Below are 21,094 nucleotides of genomic sequence, written 5' to 3'. Positions count from 1 at the left end.
TTCCCAGCTGGTTAATAAAACAAATCAATGGTAACAGTCCAGGAGAACAAGAAAGACCTCCAGGTACCCGTGCAACTCTTCTTACTGGGTGAAGACCTAGAGGAACTCGGATGGTGACACTACCCTCCCAGAGCCCCAGTCCTGTCTGTTTATCAAAAAGTGTATGAACTTTTGGTTCCACCTAATTTCAAAAGCCAAAGACTCATACAATCCTCAGTACTTAGGATCTTGGAGGGCATTTAAGAGTTTGAAATTAAATTTCTTTATTTATTTTGAGATGGAGTCTCACTCTTTTTGCCCAGAGTGGAGTGCAGTGGCACAATCTTGGCTCACTGCAACTCCCCAACTCCCAGGTTCAAGCAATTCTCCTGCCCCAGCCTCCCGAGTTGCTGGGATTACAGGTGCCCACCACCATGCCTGGCTAATTTTTATATTTTTCAGTAGAGATGAGTTTCACCATGTTGGCCAGGCTGGTCAAATTTCCTTTTAAAAATTCTAACAATAGGCCAGACACGGTGGCTCACGCCTGTAATGCCAGCACTTTGGGAGGCCGAGGTGGGAGGATCACGAGGTCAGGAGTTTGAGATCAGCCTGGCCAATATAGTGAAACCCCGTCTCTACTAAAAATAAATAATAATAATAAATTAGCTGGGCATGGTGGCGGACGCCCGTAATGCTAGCTACTCAGAAGGCTGAGGCAGGAGAGTCACGTGAACCTGGGAGGCAGAGGTTGTAGTGAGTGGAGATCGCACCACTGGACACTAGCTCAGGCAACAATGCAAGGCTCGTCTCAAAAAAGGAATTCTAACAATTAAAACAATGAGTATTGATGACATGGAGTCCCCACCTACTGGCCAGAGATAAAAGTACATGTATACAACCAACATCCCGTCCCACCACCGGGGTCAGAGCACAGGGGCAGAGGCAGTCACCGCTGGCTGAGAGGAAGATGGGGTGGGGCGCTAGCAGGCGCTGAACACTCGAGGGAGTACGCACGAGTTATAAGGTCTTTTCACGGTCATGAGCTGTTTACAGAAAATCGTTACAGGTGTGGCGTAACAACTGGCTCCCGGCGCCTTACCTTCTAAGAAGCCTCTCCTGGAATAAGACTTCGAGCGCCGCAACGCCCTGTTTCACGCCTAAATTAACAGGCAAGGGAAGCAGGTTGAGAGAACGGGGAAAGCGCGAAGCATCTGCAGCTTCAGTGGTTTTGTCTTTTACACTCTGGTGAAAAATAACTAGATGGATCTGGACCTTACTTCTCAGAACCCTAAAAATGACATTAGTATCAGCACTCGCTATCTTCCAGATGCGACCAATCTGGAATCGAAACACACGCTTCGGGTCTGCTGGCTGCACAGAAGCAGCAAGATCTCCTGAGTCGCCGAGTTCCTTACTCACGCTTCTCCTACGGTGTGAGTGGCATGGCACCTTTGTTAGGCCTGGTAACAAACCACTGAGGACACAGAGGACTGGTGAAACTCAACTTTATTAAACTCAAACACGGAAGCTGCTTCTGCACGTTGAACACACATGGAGCCGAACAGCTCGATGGAGACACCCTGCGCTTATGCTGATCAGGGATGGTGGCGGCGATGCCCGCTGCACTCCACGGCCTGCTGCACCCGTGACACGACAGTCATTTCATCTGTGCTTAAACCTGCAGGTCCCTGACTCTAGAAACTCTCTATTTCTTCTTAGGTACTTCCCTTGAAACAGCCTGAGTTCTAGAGGAAACAAAACAGCTGCATTTACAAACCTAAAAATATTCAGGGACCAAGATCAGTTGTTCTGTGACCCAGGAAACCTTAGAATCCTGTAGGTCCCTCAGGAAAAGTGCTTCCAAGGACTTGGGAACCCACAGGCAGAGATGCTTCCCTTTCCGTGGTCGGTGTGTATGTCACTCCGGGACAAACTGCGGAGTGATGTGTGTACAGCACAGTTTATCCCAGAGGAAAATCCCAAAGCAACACAACTCTGCAGCAAAACTAGTCCCAAAGTCAGAAGATAAAACTAGCAAAACTGCACAAGTATTTAGAGAAAAATTCTAGGGTGTGGAGAGTTAGGGTCTTCCTTTTTCTCCACACACGAAGCAGAGCACAGTATCATTCCTTAAGCTATAATTAAACAAGAAGCCTTTTGTATAAATATTTAAATAGTAATAGACACACTGAACTAGGACAAAAACGACCCACTGGGAAAGCAAGCCTGAGGTAGCCCTTTAGTAGCCATGTTTCTTAAACTGGGTTGCTTACACCTATGATCAACGAAGTCCTTCTTCCTACAGCATGGATTTTACTCAGAGATTTAGAGGAAATGTTTAGTCTTAGAATGAAAAGGGACTGGTAGATATTAATGAATATATGATCTAGTACAAAACACGACTGTGAGGAAAGAACTTTACCAGGCAGCTTCAAGGATCAACCACGCCCTTGACGGGAAGCTCTCTCTTTTCCCAGGGAGACAGATGGACGTTTCCAATGGGAAGGTTAGGGTCCGGTACCAGTCCAGCACTGACGCGTGACCATATGAGCTCACTCACAGCCGTGCCCACCTTCATGGGAAATGAGTCGGCCCCCTCTACCCCACTATGAGGACACACAAACTGTGGCTGCACTGGGATTACGGGATTGGCTTCTCTGAAACTCTCCTACTTTTCAAAAATCTTGTGGAACAATCAGGTAACAGGAAAACGGCTGGTGAACTCTGCAAAAGGAAGTGCGTAGAACTGTTCTGGGTGAGAAAGAGGCATTTTAGGCAGCCATCGTGGGAAGAAGACGGGTCACCTTCTCACTGAAGATAAGAGACCAAGTGCTGATGGCCAGCAACAGGCAGTGTCTGAAAACTAGTTTGATACCATGATGGTCTTCGAGGGAAAATCTGATTCCACTGGGGTTTGCATGTCAATTGTAGACTCAAATTTAAGAAGTTTCCAGTCTGTTTCCAGAAGTACAAGTGTTTTCTACATATGAGTAGAGGAATCAGAAAGAAAGCAACTCAACTCTTTCCTTCCCAGCCCGTAAGTGTCTCCTCATAACTCCTTCACTTCTATTTCCTCTTTCTTCTTCTTCACAGATCAGACCCTTAACTGGCCTTTCCTTGACTAACATTCATTTTCTTCCCATCTTTCTTTCTAATCTTTCTACCTTAAAAAATCAACAAAGAAGTGTTTCATTGGCTTTAGATAATTAAAGCCAAGCAAGCTAACAAATGCTGGTCTTTCCTATAGAAACCATGTTTAAAATGGTTACGTAAGCACCGAGTATCCTACCCTCATCACACACCTCGTCCTTGAGAACTGGTGTTGCTGTTTCAGTTCTGTCCAGTTCTCCCTGGTGACCTTTTCCTCCCTTGATTAGTTCCATGGCACTGAAGGCTAAGGAAAAAAGGGAGCGGGTGAGTCCAGGAGGCGACGGACCTAGGAGACAGGCTGGTATTTTTTTACTTTTAGACAAGTAAGAAATGAAAAAGTGTGCAAGACGATTCCCTCTGCAAACGCTCCCTTCAGGTTCGAACTTGGAACTTTCCCGCTTTGGTCATGTATTTTATGCCCTTAAAGGGTTTGTACTTTTCTCCATACATATCCAGACGATTCACCTTGAGGCCTAGAAAGGAGGCAGACAGGGAAAATAAGACGAGGATTATTCAAAACGAGCAGGTCGCATGACTGTTTCCATTCACTTCAATACACCAAGGTCAGTGGGATGGGCATCTCTGTGACAGGGAACCACTTACGCAGAGCAGATGGATTCTCCAGTCTTGGGACAGACACTGACAGCAAAAAAAGGCTCCAACAGAAAAGCTACCTATGAGAAGACCTGTCCCTGAAGTGGAAAGGGCACAAAGTGATGTGCTGACTGAAATGAGGATAAGGAAAACATTAGACCACTGCATGATTTTTCTCAAAGTATTGGATGGAATAAATGAATTCATAACAAAACAAATGAATAGTGAACTGTAACTAAAGGAATTAACATCGAAAGTAATGAATTAATAAATGAATGCTTTCTAAGTATTCTCACTAGCCTAAGCCAAAAATATTTTATACCACATAGAGCTTTATTGTTTTAAGATGGAAGAGTTTATAATTTAAATGAATTTCAATCACATAAATTGTATAAGGCCTGTATGTAGAGAAAAACAGAAACTTCAAATAAAGCTAAAATCATCTCCTTTCCACATCAGAGTTGTTCTAAGGATTAAAAGAGAAAACATATGAAAAGAGCTTAAAACAGTGCCCGGTACCTAGTAAATGTCCCCAAAGTGGTAACCGATTTCTATCGCGCTAAAGTCGGCACAGATTACAGAGAACTGACCTGGAGAGGCCCAGTGGTTCCAAAATAGAAATAAGAGCAAACATGAAAGTCTTCTGAAATTAGGAGAAAGGAGTGGAAATGCCTCTTTTCAGTTATAGCTGAGAATACACATGCATTCTCATACTGAAAACCTTGGGAACCTGAAATGAACAACCCTAGGATGATCCAAAAACGGCTGGTGAACACTTCTGTCTATCAATACTGTTTCTTTCTCAGTGTCTTATGCACTTTTATTCAGGTCACTTATGCCAACTTCAAAGTAAGGATTGTAAATTTTCCCCAGAAATGTGCCAGAAAATATGTTACTAAAGATTGGATATCAGGTAATGAAACTAAACCTTGTAAACAGGAAACCCAGAACGGCTTCCTGCCATCTGCGCCATGTGGGAGAAAGCCGTTTTTGTTCCCTTTGGAGCCTCTTGAGCTCTGGGTCACTTACCAGAAATGGCCAGCTGCTGGATCTTAAACTGCAGGTTAATTGTGGGGTTTTCATCTGGTTTGGAAGCTCCAGCCTGAAGACTCATGGTCCCCTTCAAACTTGGTAGCTTTTGTGGATTTATTTTTCCTACATCCCAAGATAGCATCTTCAAAGAAAATAAAAATGGAGAAGTGGTCTTTCCAAAAAACAGTTACAGCAGAATCCTGCATTTGAGGTGGCTGAGATCTAACCTCAGGGCACCTTTTCAAAACATTATAAGCTGCCTCTGGGTATCTTTCCATTGAGAATCCTATGTGTTACTTTAAGTTATCTCACAGGAGAAAACAAGTTCCCTTTGATTCATCTCGCCTTCCAAACAAGGTCTAGAGTCTACGCAGAGAGAGCCTGCAGACTGGTCTCTGCTTAACATCAGCAATTCAAGATGTCCCACCCATTCCTACCTTTGTGACCGGGTCGAACGTGTGCGTCCCCTGCGATGGAGTGAGGCTCATGTTCAGGACCCCCTTGGGCATCTGGCTGGTGACAGTCACTCCCTCGATGGTCTTCCCCATCGTCTGCTTGGGTCCCACCGTTATTTCAAAGCGTCCTAGGGAACTACTGTCCCGGAAACTGATGTTATGTTTGACATACACTGGGATTGCAACCAGACTGGAAATGAGAGACAAAGAGCCATTTCATTTGTGCACTGGGAAAATGGCAGTTTCCTCCTTCCACATGATGCTCTTTCTGCCCTGTTGGTAGCTTCTTCTCCCTTAACTATGTCCTTACTTTTTATCTGAAAAAATAAACAGAAAAAAACCCCAGTAATCTATTTTTTTCTTTTTGAAAAGCTAAGATACTGTCTAGTAAGTAAGCTAACTTTTCTGATGACTCTGAATAATATAAACAAAATCAAAGAGTATACTACTATGAGAAAGGCATAATGTACAAAAATGTATTGTCACTACGTCTGTTTTTAACTTGTAACATGTGACCAATCATCATTTGCACTGGGGAGAAAAAGATTCATAGCTCACAGACCTTTTATATATATATATATATTTTTTTTTTGTTTTTTTTTTTTTTTTTAGAGAGAGAGGGTCTGGCTCTGTTACCCAGTTGGAGTGTAGTGGCACGATCATAGCTTACTGCAGCCTCAGCCTACCGGGCTCAAGTGATCTTCCTACCTCTGCCTCCTGAGTAGCTGGAACCACAGGCACAGAACACCACACCCAGCTAATCTTTATATTTTTTTCTGTATAGACCGTGTTTGGTCATGTTGCCCATGTTGATCTTGAACTCTTGGGCTCAAGTGATCCACCTGTCTCTATACATTTTTTTAGGATGCTTTCATCTGACCTCATCTGGTCCTTACAAAAATCCCATAAGGTAAAGTAGGCTGTCATGATTTGACAGAAGAAAAGGACTCAGAGAAGTCACAGAATAATCCCGAAGTAATAACAGTTCCTAACATTTATTGAGTACTTCCTGTCTGCCAGTCACTATGCTAAATGGTTTCTATCCATTTAACTCCTACTGCGTTTAATCCTCCCAATAAGTATGAAGTAGATACTGCTACTGTAATTATGCAGTAGGTACTGATTTTATAGATGAATACTGATGTCCTTAAGTATCTTGCCCAAGGTTCTAAGTACTGAAGATGGGGTTTAAGTTCAGGGAGTGTGACTCCAGAGGCTCTGACCTCAAACACTGATATTTTCCCAAATGATTTATTCCATGAGAAGGGACTGGTCATTCTGGGGTCTCCTGACTCTCTTCTGTCTGTATGCCTTATGCTATACAACACTGCTTCCAAAACCCTTTAGATTCCAAATTAAAGAGAATGTTCAAGACCAAAAATCACTGAATTTTCTGCTTTTTCACAGCATAACTTAATGCTTCTTTTCGATGAGAGGTATTGAACACAGCAGATTCTGATTTGAAAAAATAATGTTCTTGTTTAGACATGTGACAACAACAAAAATAACGGGAAACTTAATGAGCGCTTCTTTGTGTTAAGCACTATTCAGATTCTCTTCTTTAATCCTCAGAACAAAGCACTTTATTATTTTCAGTTCACAGATGAGAAAACAGAGAGAGAGGTTAAGCAACTTACCTGAGGTTACCCAATTAGTAACCACAGAAGCTGGAATGTGAACCCAGGTAACTTTAGAGCCTGAGTTCTTAATCACTACAGACACAGTTTCCACTACACATACATACACAGATTCCATTCTTAATTATAAGAGCTGCTTACTTCTGTGCACTGACATGGTAAGAGAGCAGGCGGAAGTTTCCATCAGGAGGGATGAAGGAGAGGATGCGCTCAGATTCCCAGCGCTTGAAACGAACACAAGGATGGAAGCTGACATCATCCAACAACCTAGGGTTCTACAGTCACCAGGAGAGGAGAAGCAAGAAGTGGGAATTAAACACGCACAGTGCTTTCAGGAAAGCAATTTAAATGCTGTTTTTTTAATTAAAACACACCACACACACACACACACACACACACACACACACACACACACAGAAATCATGTATTAACTTCTAGAAAATTCAAGCCTGATACAAGCTTTGTGGCTGTCCTAATTATTTCTTCTTGCTCTATTCCATTCCCACTACTCTGTCTTTCCAGCAGCATTTCATTTCTCATCCCAAGAGCTCAATCTCTGGCCCAGGATTTTACCATGAAGGAAAGTGTAAGGTCCGGCATGCCAGTCAGCTTGACACAGGCATCAATCACCCCCTGGATCTCAGCAGTAATTGTGGAGCCTGAGACAGGAATAAGACAAAAAGAGCACAGATTATTGAATACTTCTCTGTCCTTCTCAACAAACTTACTTCATCCCTCCTTCTTTTCCTCTTTCCTTCCCCTTACTCTCTCTCCCTTTCTTTCTTTCTGTCTAACCATCCAATTCATTTATACAATCCATCTATCCATCATTCTGAACGCTTATCAACTGCACATCAAGTACGAGACACTATGATGAGGTAATGGTGATAAAAAGATTAATGAGGTAGTTCCTAGCCAAAAGTTTTCAGTCTAGTATCAGAATTAAACAGAGCATCATTATTTCAGCCAACAGTCGAGAAAATTTCCTATCAGAAACTGTTCTCCGTATCTCTGCTGCTAAAGTGAGTGGTCACTCCTGGTCTCTATCCTACAGGGCCTCTCTGTGGCACGTGTCACTGTCTATCACTTCCGCCCTCTGTCCTAACCTCTCCTGGTGTCCTCCTACCTTCCCAGCTCCACTTCCTCAATGTCTTCAGCAGGTTCTCTTTCTTTGCACGTCCCTTAGATGCTTTTTCAGCTCTGAACGTCTATTTTCTTTAACCTTATACACTCTCCTACTTCCCAAGGCTTCAATGTTCATTCATGGCCTATCATTACCTATTCCTTTTCAAGTTCAGCCCCATTCCTGCCTAATGGATATCTCCACTTGGATGTCACTGAGGCACATGTCAGAAGTGAGTCCATTCTCTCACACCCTGGACCCGCTGCTCTCATTTCCACATCTGTATGATAGCACTATCTAATTTCCACATCTGTATGATAGCACTCTTCAGCCCGCTGCCTAAGCCAGAAACACAGGCGCATCCCTGATGACGTCCACTTCCTCCACCCATGTCCAGTCAATGATCAGCTCTTCTCTTTTCTAGGACTCACCTCTCTCTGGTCTGTGCATTCCTCTCTGTCCTCACTGCACTATGGACATCTATGCTTTGGGCCTGGACTTCAGCAACAGCCTCCTAGCTGCTCCCTGCCTTCACGCCTGCCCCACTTCAGGCCATTCTTCACACCACAGCTGGACTAATCACTCTAAACTACAAGTCTCATCAAGTCACTCCCCAACTTAAAACTCTGCAGTCACTCACAACTGCCCTCCTTAAAGAGGCAGGCAAAGTTCTTCATGATCTGGCCATATATATTTTACTTTTTCATTGAGATAAAACAGTAAAATGTAAAATCTTAACGTGTACAGCTCAATGATTTTTTAAATATATACACATTTATGCAAGTACTGGCTACAGCAAGAAACATTTTCAGCATCCAAGCACGCCCTCTTACCATCCCAGGTAATCCACATCCCCAGAATTCAGACTTCTATTACCTCAGACTAAATTGCATCTGTTTTCAAACTTCATATACATGTAATCCCACTGTCTATAATCTTATACATCTGATTTTTTGCTCAATACTGTGATGTTTGTGCATAATTTGCTCCCAAATCCACGCATCTTACTCACTTCATTTCACGCCGATGAAGCATAAACACTCCCGTGTCTCTGTTACGCTTTCTTCAGGGGTGGGCACGTCTCATACGCTCCACCTTTTTAACTTCCTTTCTCCCTCACTAGATTTAACCGAGCTTTCTGCAGCCACAGACTATGTCTCACGCATCTTCAAGTGCCGACTGTCTAGCACTGTGCTGTGATGCAAGTTTTCAATAAACATTTGTTGAATGAATAAGTTCACTAATGTGAAGAGAACTTTTTACAAATTTTTTTTTTTTTTGAGATGGAGTGCAGTGGTACTATCTCAGCTCACTGCAACCTCTGCCTCCCGGGGTCAAGCAATTCTCCTGCCTCAGCCCTGTGCAAAGCTGGGAATATAGGCATGCACCACTATGCTCAGCTAATTTTCTTCACTTTTCTCACTATGTTGTCCAGTGTCTCACTATGTTGTTCAGGCTGATCTTGAACTCCTGGGCTCAAGCAATCTTCCCACCTCGGCTTCCCAAGGTGCTGGGATTACAGGCATGAATCACTGCATCTGGCCTGTTACTTCTCTTTTTTATTCAAGAGGTTAAGACCAATAAAGCAAGTAAATGTATGAAATAAACCCTGGTCTGCATCGTAATATTAAAGTCCACTTCCAGTACCCAGCACAGTGCCCGACACAAAGTAGACATCTAATTTAAAGTAGATAACCTTGAATGGGGATTAATTCTGTAACTACAAGCATTATATATGAAAGAGGCCCCTTTCTATTTTCATATTTCTGAGAACATATTAAAAGCACCTACCTGATTTATCAATTATGGCATCAATCTCTTCAATCACATCAAAATAGGCCTCATTGTTGGTGTATTTCACCCCCGTCCGTCGCCAAGGCACCACTGACAGCTGGCCAGTGGGAAGTTGGTCACCCACATTGGTGCTTCCTGAGATAATTAATATTACTGTATTTTAACACCAATTTGACTCTAGAAACCACAGAACACTTCCCTAGATGTTTCTATGCTCCCACTATTCATGCGCTTAATTGAATAATTTTTCAAACAAAAGAGAGTTTTCCCAACTTCCATACAGGGCAACCTAGCCTATTTTTAAAACCCCTTGTTGCCATCTGGTCTGCCTCTTCAAGCAGAATAAAGGTTTAAGAAAAAGTTACCTGAGAAACAGATATATTTGGTTTTGAAAGTAACCTGAACTTAGTATCTCAGATTCCACAATAGCTTGCAGCTTAAATAATGTATTGGCTTTCAGTAGAGTTGGTAATCTACATATTGATATAAAAATTTCATGGGTAAAAATAGTATCTGAGCCTGAGGTAGGTTCTTAGGTACATTTATGGTAGGTATTAAAATGTATGTATCAATATGATCGGTCTCATTCCTAAGCTCCAATACCGAAACTTAGGAAAACACAAATTTGATCCCTCTCTGTCTTTAAGAATTAGAGACCAATTTCTTGTTTTTTTCCTTTACAGGCATAAAATTTTTTTAAAATTCAAAAGGTTTTATAATAACATAATAAAATACATTAGTTTGAATTATATTTCCTTCTTCCATTACCTGGATCATTTTATTTTTTCTCTCTCTTTAAAAACATATTTTTTTGGGCCGGGCGCGGTGGCTCACGCCTGTAATCCCAGCACTTTGGGAGGCCGAGGAGGGTGGATCACGAGGTCAAGAGATCGAGACTATCCTGGTCAACATGGTGAAACCCCGTCTCTACTAAAAATACAAAAAATTAGTTGGGCATGGTGGTGCATGCCTGTAATCCCAGCTACTCAGGAGGCTGAGGCAGGAGAATTGCTTGAACCCGGGAGGCGGAGGTTGCGGTGAGCCGAGATCGTGCCATTGCACTCCAGACTGGGTAACAAGAGCGAGACTCCATCTCAAAAAAAAAAAAAAAAAAAAATTTTTTTCTGAGACAGAGTCTCGCTGTGTTGACCAGGCTGGAGTGCAGTGGTGCGATCTCAGCTCACTACAACCTCTGCCTCCCAGGTTCAAGCAATTCTCCTACATCAGCCTCCTGAGTAGCTGGGACTATAGGCACACGCTACCACACCTGGATAATTTTGTATTTTTAGTAGAGAAGGGGTTTCACCATGTTGGCCAGGCTGGTCTTGAACTCCTGACCTTGTGATCCACCTGCCTCGACCTCCCAAAGTGCTGGGATTACAGGTGTGAGCCACTACACCTGACTAAAAAAATCATTTTAAGAGATAGGGTCTTCCTATGTTGCCCATGCTGGAATGCAGTGATTATTCACAGGCACAGTCACAACTCACTACAGCCTAGACCTCCTGGGCTCAGGTGATCCTCCCACCTTAGCCTCCAGAGTAGCAGGGACCACAGGCATGTGCCACTAAGCCTGGCTAAGTTCTGTTATTTTTTATAAAGACAGGGTTTCACCACGTTGCCCAGGCTGGTTTCAAACTCCTGTGATCGAGTGATCCTCCTGTCTTGGCCTCTCAAAGTGCTGGGATTACAGGTGTGAGCCAATGTGTCAGGCCCATTTCAGCTTTTCAGAAGTGGTTCTCAGATACCCTTTTCTAGATTAAAGTGAGATACAGGCTTAACTAACTTCATAATATTCATAAATGATTCAGGTACTAACAAAATTTTTAAGGCTTAAAATAAACTTAGAATATTGAAGAAACCACCAAATTTGTTTTCTTAAAAAGAGGAACTAAGTATTCAAATGTATCATCAAAATATAATAATCAAAGCAGTCAAGGGAAAAGGTAGGAAAGCATAAAAACAGACCGAGAATCCATAATGACAGGACAAGACAGAAATGTCCCTCTAAAACAGGGAAAAGGGATAAATTATACAATGGTGCTAGAAAAACTATTTTGAAGAAATAAACATTATTGTATATCAAGATAATTTTTTTTCTTTTTTTTTGAGATGGAGTTTCGCTCTTATTGCCCAGGGCAGAGTGCAATGGCGTGATCTCAGCTCACCGCAACCTCCGCCTCCCAGGTTCAAGCAACTCTCCTGCCTCAGCCTCCCAAGTAGCTGAGATTACAGGCGCCTGCCACCATGCCTGGCTAACTTTTGTATTTTTAGTAGAGACAGGGTTTCACCATGTTGACCAGGCTGATCTTGGACTCCTGATCTCAGGTGAACTGCCAGCCTTGGCCTCCCAAAGTGCTGGGATTACAGGCGTGAGCCACTGTGCCTGGCCACCAAGATAATTTTCAAATGGATTAAAGAATTAAATCCAAAAATAAAATAATAAACAAACTAGAAGAAAAGTCTTTTAAAAAGGATTTACCCTTCTCTGATCAAAAAGAAATTCTATTTTGTCTAATAATAATAAAGTTTGTTTGTGCTTAACTCCTTAACCTAGCTGGAATTTATTTTGTGCACAGTGTGAAGTGGAGGGACTTAATTTTTTCCATATTGAAGCTGACTGTCCCAGTACAATATAGTTAACAACTGCTCCTGGTCCACTGATTTGATAAATGACCACATCTATCTACACCAAATTCCTATAAAAACAAGGGTCTGTTTCTGGACTATTTTATCCCAATAATCTAACTGTCTCTTACTGGACAAATATCAAATTTTTAAAACTACCCAAACTTGGCTGGGGGCAATGGCTCACGCCTGTAATCCCAGCACTTTGGGAGGCCAAAGTGGGCAGATCATGAGGTCAGGAGTTTGAGACCAGCCTGACCAACATGGTGAAACTCCACCCCTACTACAAATAGAAAAATTAGCTAGGCGTGGTGGTGCACAACTGTAATCCCAGCTACTCAGGAGGCTGAAGCAGGAGAATCGCTTCAACCTGGGAGGCAGAGGTTGCAGTGAGCCGAGATTATGCCACTGCACTCCAGCATGGGTGACAGAGTGAGACTCCGCCTCAAAAAAAAAAACCAAAAACCTACCCAAACTTCATACAAGTTGAGTAATTTTATCTGAAATGTTCAGGACCAGAAGTGTTTCAAATTTTGGAATATTTGGATTATAACAGTCAAGCATTCTGAATCCAAAAATCTGAAATCCTCCAATGAGCATTACCTTTGAGAGTCATGTCACTGCTCAAAAAGTTTTGGATTATAGAGCATTCTGGATTTTGGATTTGGGATGTTCAACCTGTAATATATCTTCTATCTGGCAGGACACATTTCATCTTTCCTTTTTTTAAAAAAATTATTTTCAAAACTCTCTTGGCGTTTGTAGTATGTCTTCTGCAGGAGTATTTGTCTTGTGTACTATATAAACTTGTCTTGATATTTGACAGGGCAAATCCTCCCAACAACCCCTTTGTAATTTTTTTTTCAAAACTGTCCCGGCTATGGCAATATTTATACTTTTTTAAATATTTATACTTTTTTAAAAGTATTTTTCAATCAGTTTGTAAAATTCCATGAAAATGCTTGTTTATGCATTAAACAAGTCCCAAAATGTAAAACCTTAATGAAACAGAATGATTAATTTGATTAAATCAAAACATTTAAAATGTGACTAAACACCAGAACAAAGTTAAATTACAAGTGACAGTTTGTAAAAATAAATTCGGTAATGCAGTATTCAAAAGACATAAAAGAGATTATTTTAAATCCATATTAAAAAAGAAAAACACATCAACAACCAAAAAATGAACACAGTACATGAAACGGTGATTTACAGTAGAGGAAAAAACAGACAATAAATAATTGAAAAGATTTTAGTCTCCTTAATAACAAAAAATGACTGTGTAAATACAAGATATTAATAAACTATCAAATTACCACTATTTCTAAAAAATTATTAATAATAATAGGGTTGACTACAGTATATTGAAATTGCTACTGAAAGTATAAATTGGCCTAAATTTTCTGGAGGGCAATGCATTATAGTCCTTAAAAATATACACATCCCTTGACACAGCATTGCTACTTCTACTACTTAAAAGAAATCATCCCAGATGTGCACCAAGGTTCAAGTATAAGAATGGTAATCCTTGTTATTTAAAAGAACAAAAAAATCAGTAACATCATAAATAGGGATTCAGTAAATAACTTAGGGTCCACTCCACATGGAAGTAAACTATAAATAATTAAAAATGAAGGCCGGGTGAGGTGGCCCCCACCTGTAATACCAAAACTTTCGGAGGCTGAGGTGGTTGGATCACTTGAGGTCAGGAGTTCAAGACCAACATGGCCAACATGATGAAACCCCATCTGTACTAGAAAATACAAAAATTAGCTGGGCATGGTGGCGTGTGCCTATAGTCCCAGCTACTCGGGAGGCTGAGGCAGGAGAATTGCTTGAGCCCAGGTGAAGGTTATAGTGAGCCAAGATCGCGCCACTGCATTCCAGCCTGGGTGACATAGCAAGACTCCATCTCAAAAAAAAAAAAAAGGTAGAAGCTATCATCATGCGATAACGTTCATAAAGTACCATATGTTAAAAGTGTCGTGGGATTAAGAGTGATTTTTATATTCTTTGTGCTTTTATGTATTTCTTTAAGTTTCTACAATAATCATGTGTTTCTTCTGTAATCAGAAAAAAAAATTTTATAAAGAATGTTTCATTTTGCCATTAAAATCAAGGTATTTTCCACAAAGCAAAAATATTATTTCAGGTTGTACTCAGTCTACAAGAGTGCCCAGGCGCGGTGGCTCATGCCTATAATTCTGACACTTTGGGAGGACGAGGCAGGAAGATCCTCTAAGATCAGGAGTTCAAGACCAGCCTGGTCAACATAGTGAAACCCCATCTCTACTAAAAATACAAAAATTAGTTGGGTGTGGTGGTGCATGCCTGTAATCCCAAGTACTCGGGAGGCTAAAGCAGGTGAATCACTTCAACCCAGGGGGTGGAGGTTGTGTGAGCCGAGATGGCGCCACTGCACTCCAGCCTGGGTGACAGAGCAAGAGACCGTCTCAAAAGAAAAAAAATCTACAAAGAGCAAAATTAACGCACTAGGACACCTGAGATCCCCAAAGACAAACATTCAAAACAATGTGCAACACTGGACTAAGCCACTCAGGCTGCAGGATGGCTGCTCTCTTTCGGCTTCCCCCTCCGCCATACCTGTGATGGTGTTGACGACCGTTCGAAGGATAGTGGGAGGCTTTATGAGTTCTTTAAGAATGTTCGACTCAGTAGCCAATGGAAAACCATTGTCAAGCATCTCTTCCAATACCTCATAAACCACAACCACATTGTCTTTGATCACTGGCTCTGAACAGACTCCAAAATAATCCTGATGGAGACAGAATACACACATTTATCACTCAAATACTGTAAATAAATAAATAAATATAAGAATGTGCCTACAGAGAATGAGGATCTGGCCTGTCCATGTGTTTTTGGGGTACTCTTCTACAGTGAGGGAATGCAGCATAACCACCGTCCTCTTAGGCAGTCTGTTTGGTGGAGAGCACTAGCCTGGCTTTTGGTACGACTGTCATTACTACAAACAAGGGGAACTTACTTAATCTCTTGGGTTAATTTCCTTAACTTGATAAAATACACAGAATACAAAATTGAATCTTATTATATGTGCTTATGAACAAGAATTTGAAAGAATTATACAAAATAATACTCGATATAACAAAGAAGAGTCCATGAAAATCTTTACCCCTACTGCTGTGCTATTTCTTAACATTCACGCAGTGAGTAAGAGTTGAGATAGGAAAAAAACGAAATGAAGGGACAAGCTAGCACACCCGAGAATTCCTCTCGATCATCCTTAAGATGCTAGGATTCTAAGAACACTATCCTTTTATTTAAAAACTAACCTTAGATGCTAAATTATCTGGATTGTGGGAAAAGCGCTGGATTTCAAACCAGAAGACTTGGATTATAATTTTGTCATTTGTTAGATTAAGTCATGTTAACTAAGTTCTATCTTGATTCTTTAACGGTATAATCAGGGTAACCACTGGAGGCACAGGGCTGTAAGAACTAGGCGTGACTAATTCAGCACTAACGCTCATGAATGTACTTTGTAAACTATAAAGCACTACAAAATGGAATGCATGATAATTATTTAGAAAGAAATGTTTGTGGCCATTCAATGTTCCTTCTAGCAATGTCAGTATGGCCTTTTACAGGGCCTCTGAAAAGGTCACAAAACCCTCTTGAACTCATAGAATGAAGGAAAATTTACCCTTTTTAAGAAAGTCCATTCCATTCATGAACAGCTCTGATCATTCCAAGGTTCATTCTTTTGCTAAACTGAAATTTGTCTCCCAGCTGCTTTACAAAGCAAGTGTACGTAACCGCCCTGCAATGATTTGAAAACTACGAGTTTTCACTTCAGTTTTTTCTTCTCAGGGCCACACTTCCAAGACACTTGCACTATTCATGGTAAGGCATGGTTTCCAGGTTGTTTTACCATCTTTCCCTTTCTTTGACATCCAAAATTGAACAGACTCTACTAGAGTCTAAATTACATTAGATAACATCATTTATCCATGAGATTCCAACACCTGGGTCACCTAAGAGTTAGGAATGTATTCCTAAAACAAAAAGATTTTCTCTTTATAAGAGGAAAATTCTCATTTTGAATGAGAATTTAAAAGAAGAAAAAGTCACACATTTCCTTCCCAAGAGTGATTTAATTTTTAAAAATAAAACACTTCACTAGGGTTTATAAACCAGGCGTCATGTGAAGTAAGCAGCTGGAAAGGTGCCTCACAATACGAACAAGTGCTGCAGCTGGCGAGCCTGCGATTCTCCAGGGGAGCCGCTCCTGTCACATTCAGGTCCTGGAAAAATCATGCTGCCAGAGAGGACGCACATCGGAGAAGACACGATAATCGGGATATGTCCGTTGACTTTTAACAACCGCTTCAAAAATGACAAGCTCTGAAGTCTCAGACTTCCAAATTAGCAACTTTACTTTGTTTTCCCAAATTCCTCTGTGGTTTCAACTAGACAAACAATTCTTCTCACGTCCTGTCTTGTAATAAGTTACATAATATTAGTATGGCCATATGAAGCAGCTGTCAGTTTCACCAGCGGGACTGTTAATCTTAGAATGGGTAAAGTGTCACATGTGGAAATCATAAAAAGGCCCAGTTAAAGTGGTTTAGGATCACAACTCCTGGGTTCTTCTGGTTCTTTCACATACCGGGGCTTATCATACTTAGGTTTCCACTGCAAAGGGGCCAGTATGCTGCATGAGAACTGAAATTCCAGAATACCAGTACTATCGGAGAGTATTTGCAGGGAAAAACATAAAACCTATTTTAATTCTCTTGGGAAGGGAAGTTGTTCTAGATGTGGTGCAGATACGAGTACCAGAGAAAGGACTGTTTGACTTGCTTTTTAACTTTGATCATAACGTGTGGGTCCTCAGTCTTGTCTCCAATTCCACAATTCCAGTATTCATATGACTCATTCCAGACCTCATATGACACAGACATTAAACCAAAGGGCCCTTGCTTCTCATTTGAGTTATGCAAATAACCACAACAGTCAGAAGATGAGTGGTTCTGTTGGGAGAGGGCTCTGCGTGAATCAGAGTTGGCACCGTCTAAACTCCTGTGCCGCAAGTGGTGGTATCAGTCCTGGTATCACTGACCTCCCTTAGACACCGCTCCCTAAATCCTTAAAATCTATTTCTGAAGAAAAAGCTTAAAATGAAAACTGTGCCTCATAAAACGGCTCAGTAAATTCTTATGGGCACATTATGTTTCCCAATCTCATCTCTGCAAGGAGAGCTCATCAGTAGCACTTTCGTGCCATTAAGAACCACCCCAGGCCGGGCGCGGTGGCTCACGCCTGTAATCCCAGCACTTTGGGAGGCCGAGGTGGGCGGATCACGAGGTCAAGAGATCAAGACCATCCTGGCCAACATGGTGAAACCCTGTCTCTACTAAAAATACAAAAAATAGCCGGGCATGGTGGCGCGTGCCTGTGGTCCCAGCTACTCGGGAGGCTGAGGCGGAAGAATCGCTTGAACCCAGGAGGCGGAGGTTGCAGTGAGCCAAGTTTGTGCCACCGCACTCCAGCTTGGCGACAGAGCAAGACACCGTCTCAAAAAAAAAAAAAAAGGAACCACCCCAAACCTGAGAAGCAGTACAGGTTCATGAATTACGCCACCTGGGACAGTTAAATTAAGCATTCCTTAGCTTTTTCTACTTTTTCTTTTCTATCACTTTACACAATCACTTTCTGATACAACTCAAAGCAACATAGGTAACAATGGTTAGCATCAAGACCACCAGCAAAAACAATCTAAATTCCAATTTATGAGTAAAAAGTAGAACCAGAAGCAGAAAGGCTATATACAGACATCGCACATAGGGTGGCTTTCCCATGCAACAGGTTCAAAAACATTCCAATTGTCATTTTGTATGCAGCCAATTCAATAAAAAGAAACCAGAATCTTATTAGATGGGAGAGGAAGTGAGTAATACCAGAGTTTTCTTTTTTTTTTTTAAGTTTCTTTTTTGAGAGAGTCTTGCTCCGTCGCCCAGGCTGAAGTGCAGTGGCGCGATCTCGGTTCACTGCAACCGCCACCTCCTGGGTTCAAGCAATTCTCCTGCCTCAGCCCCCTGAGTGGCTGGAATTACAGGCACAGGCTTGTTTTAGTAGAGACGGGGTTTCATCATGTTGGCCGTGCTGGTATCGAACTCCTGACCATGTGAACTCCTGACCATCCCCCCGCCTCCCAAAATGCTGGGATTACAGGCGTGAGCTATCGCACCCGGCCAGATTTTTTGTTTTTCTTAATGGAGGCTTTATACAGTGGAAATAGGACTATATGAACTTCACAGTTTACATATATGAACTTTCCCACATTCACGAACCTGAAATGTGTCCACCACTCGGTGAAGAAACTCAATGACAAACAGAGGGGGGACCTCCGTCTGGATAACAGCTACAAAAAAGATCTTGTGGCGGTAAACACTTAAGAGATAGTGGTGAGGGGTAGGGATAACTGGAGGCACATTTTCTGCCTCAGTAGCTCTCTCTTGAGCCTCAAAAAAGTAATCACAAACAGAACGGCTGACCACGCTTTTCCAGTGTTTCTCCAGGAAGATGTCTCCAGAGGAGTTGATCAAGAAAAGACTATGGATCATGGTGGCGACTGTCAGTGACAGAAGAAAGCCTTTTTCAGTCTGAAAGCCTCAGGATGTGAATTTCCAACTCTAAAAACAAAAGTAGCAATATTCAGTTCCATTCAACCAAACCACCCTCCCTATCTTCTCCAACAGTCCAAGACTTACCCATCTTTCAAGACCAGGCCCAATCTTCCCCTCCTGCATGAGTATGAAGATAGCCCTCCCTTGACTTCCAAAGGATAATGATCAGCCATCTGTCAATCATATACTCCCGGTTATCTTTACTATCGCCTGAATTGCATCCATTTAAAATTCTACTTAATCGTTGGGTGTTTACTGAACCGAACTGCAAGCTCCTTGAAGAAAAGGACCGTGCCTCATGTTTTGTGTTGCCTGACTGCAACATAATCAGTGTTCTTTGAGGACGGCTTCGAAGAACACTGAATTTGATATTATGTTTTGGCCACAGCTCACACATAAACAAGAAATATGCAGCTTAATACGATAGCCACTGGCCAAATGGGACCAGGGAGCACTTGAAAGATGGCTGGTACCAACTGAGATGTGCTGTAAGACACACGACAAATTTGGAAGGCTTTGTATGAAAAAAAAGAATTTCAAACATCAATAATTTAATATTGATTATATGCTGTAATATTTGGGATATACTAGGTTAAATCAAATATATTAAAATGAATTTAACCTGTTTTATTATTTTAAGGTAGTTTCCAGAACATATACAATTATAAGTGTGATTCTCTTTCTATTTCTGCCGGACAGAACTGGTCCTTGGGGGTCTTTAATTCATCCAATCAGACCTATTCTCTGAGCACTCCTTAAGCACTTGTTAATGCAGAAAGACATCGGGGGCCTTTAAAAAGATCCCTCTAGGCTCCCGGTTGTGAACCCTGTGAACCCAGCGCTTGTGGAGGCCTCCATCGGCAGATCGCTGGAGCCCAGGAGTTCGAGACCAGCCTCGGAAATACAGCGAGACCTCGCCTCGATGAAGAGATTCCCCTGGGGACAGACACCCCAAGTCCCTCTGGCGGCTGCATCTCTCCGGTACCAGTCGCCAGGATGTGACCATTCCACGAACCGGCGCCGGTGGTCAAAACGCAGAGGCCTGCGGTGCCCAGCGCTCCGGGGCGAGCTCAATACCTCTGCCGGGACGAGACAGCGGGAGGAAGGGAAAGCCGGGCAGCGCGGGGTACCAGGGAGAAGCGGCGGCCCAGGCCGGCGGTCCCTGTGCTGGCCCTAGCCCACAGCCGGCGGCGACAGAGGCCCCGGGGCGAGAGCAGGCAGGGGCCGGGCTGAAGGGGCGCGCGCGTTCCGAGGTACAAGCGCAGGGGCTCCGGGCCGCGCCGGCGAGCGCACGTGCGCTGTCATGGCAACAGTGTCCCCTCCTCCCGCCGCCGCGGCGCCGGGGCGGACCCCCTCACCGAGCCCTGAACCCGGCCCCTCACCGAGCCCCGCCGCGTCCTGCAGCCCTGAGAAGCCGCCAGGCAGCATCCGGAGACCCCGTCCCCGCCCCGCGCATCTCCGCCCCGCGCATCTCCGCCCCGACCATCGCGCGCCCCCATCCCCGCCCCCGCCCCAGGCCGAGGGGGTCGACCGCACGCCTCACCAAGCCTAGCTGTTCGCAGCGCCCAACGCTCCTAGGCGCGGACAGGCCCCGCCCCGCCCACCGCGGGCGTTGAGGCAGCCGCTCGCCCGCTGATTGGCCGGCCCCAGGGCTATGCAACCGCTCCGCCCACGATCCTCTCCTGAAGGCCGCTGATTGGGCGACCGGAAGCCGCTCCTCCCCCTCTGATTGATCGCTGTTGGCAGCTCTCGGTGTTATCGGGCTCGAGGCCTCCGATTGGCCCTCTTGAGGCACCAGTTATCTCCGATTGGTGCAGCTCTACAGCCTCGAGCCCTGATTGAAGGTCGAGGGCAGTGCGAGCCGTTCGGCCCCAGTCATCCAGTCACAAAGGGCTGGGGCGGCCGCGGCTCGCGTGATTGCGGAGTGCGCCTGGAGGGGGCGCTGGCGTGAGTGTGCCGGGGATGGGTGGCTTGCGGCCACGAGTTGCTGACAGCGCCGAGCGGGTGTTAAATCCTGAGGGTGGCGGC

The 21,094-nt window shown here is 43.4% G+C and overlaps 1 protein-coding gene across 4 annotated transcripts; it reads right to left on the bottom strand.

The window, feature by feature from the left end:
• Window positions 1-1,471: 1,471 nt before the first annotated feature.
• Window positions 1,472-20,668, bottom strand: AP3M2 (adaptor related protein complex 3 subunit mu 2). 4 transcript variants are annotated; one of them, XM_064370039.1, is made up of 9 exons: window positions 18,731-19,137; window positions 15,000-15,171; window positions 9,765-9,902; window positions 7,424-7,509; window positions 6,992-7,125; window positions 5,196-5,403; window positions 4,756-4,900; window positions 3,736-3,857; window positions 3,512-3,605 (listed from the first exon to the last, which is right to left on the bottom strand). In XM_064370039.1, exons 1-9 carry the CDS (start codon window positions 19,001-19,003, stop codon window positions 3,594-3,596), a joined length of 1,290 nt encoding a protein of 429 aa, XP_064226109.1. In that variant the 5' UTR covers window positions 19,004-19,137; the 3' UTR covers window positions 3,512-3,593. The 4 variants fall into 4 exon arrangements, with proteins under 4 accessions (XP_021531537.2, XP_064226109.1, XP_064226108.1 ...); XM_064370038.1 differs by lacking the exon at window positions 3,512-3,605 and adding an exon at window positions 20,610-20,668 and having other exon boundaries at window positions 3,612-3,857; window positions 18,731-19,072; XM_064370037.1 differs by lacking the exon at window positions 3,512-3,605 and adding an exon at window positions 19,151-19,802 and having other exon boundaries at window positions 3,612-3,857; window positions 18,731-19,072.
• Window positions 20,669-21,094: the final 426 nt, after the last annotated feature.

This window comes from Aotus nancymaae, unplaced genomic scaffold (genome assembly GCF_030222135.1).
Source record: "Aotus nancymaae isolate 86718 unplaced genomic scaffold, 86718_ANA_hifiasm-v0.15.2.pri h1tg000097l, whole genome shotgun sequence".
In the NCBI taxonomy this organism is placed as follows: Eukaryota; Metazoa; Chordata; class Mammalia; order Primates; family Aotidae; genus Aotus; species Aotus nancymaae.
The sequence above is the reverse complement of the archived record's forward strand: the minus strand, read 5'-3'. Positions and strand labels throughout refer to the sequence as shown.

Excerpts from the sequence above, each read along its gene's own strand:
- AP3M2 (XM_064370038.1), bottom strand. The coding sequence starts at position 19,003 with ATGATCCATAGTCTTTTCTTGATCAACTCCTCTGGAGACATCTTCCTG. Across the intron at positions 15,172-18,730 it reads GAGTGGTGGACACATTTCAG|GATTATTTTGGAGTCTGTTC; the intron begins GTTCGTGAATGT and ends TGTCTCCATCAG. Across the intron at positions 7,126-7,423 it reads ACCTTACACTTTCCTTCATG|AACCCTAGGTTGTTGGATGA; the intron begins GTAAAATCCTGG and ends TGGTGACTGTAG.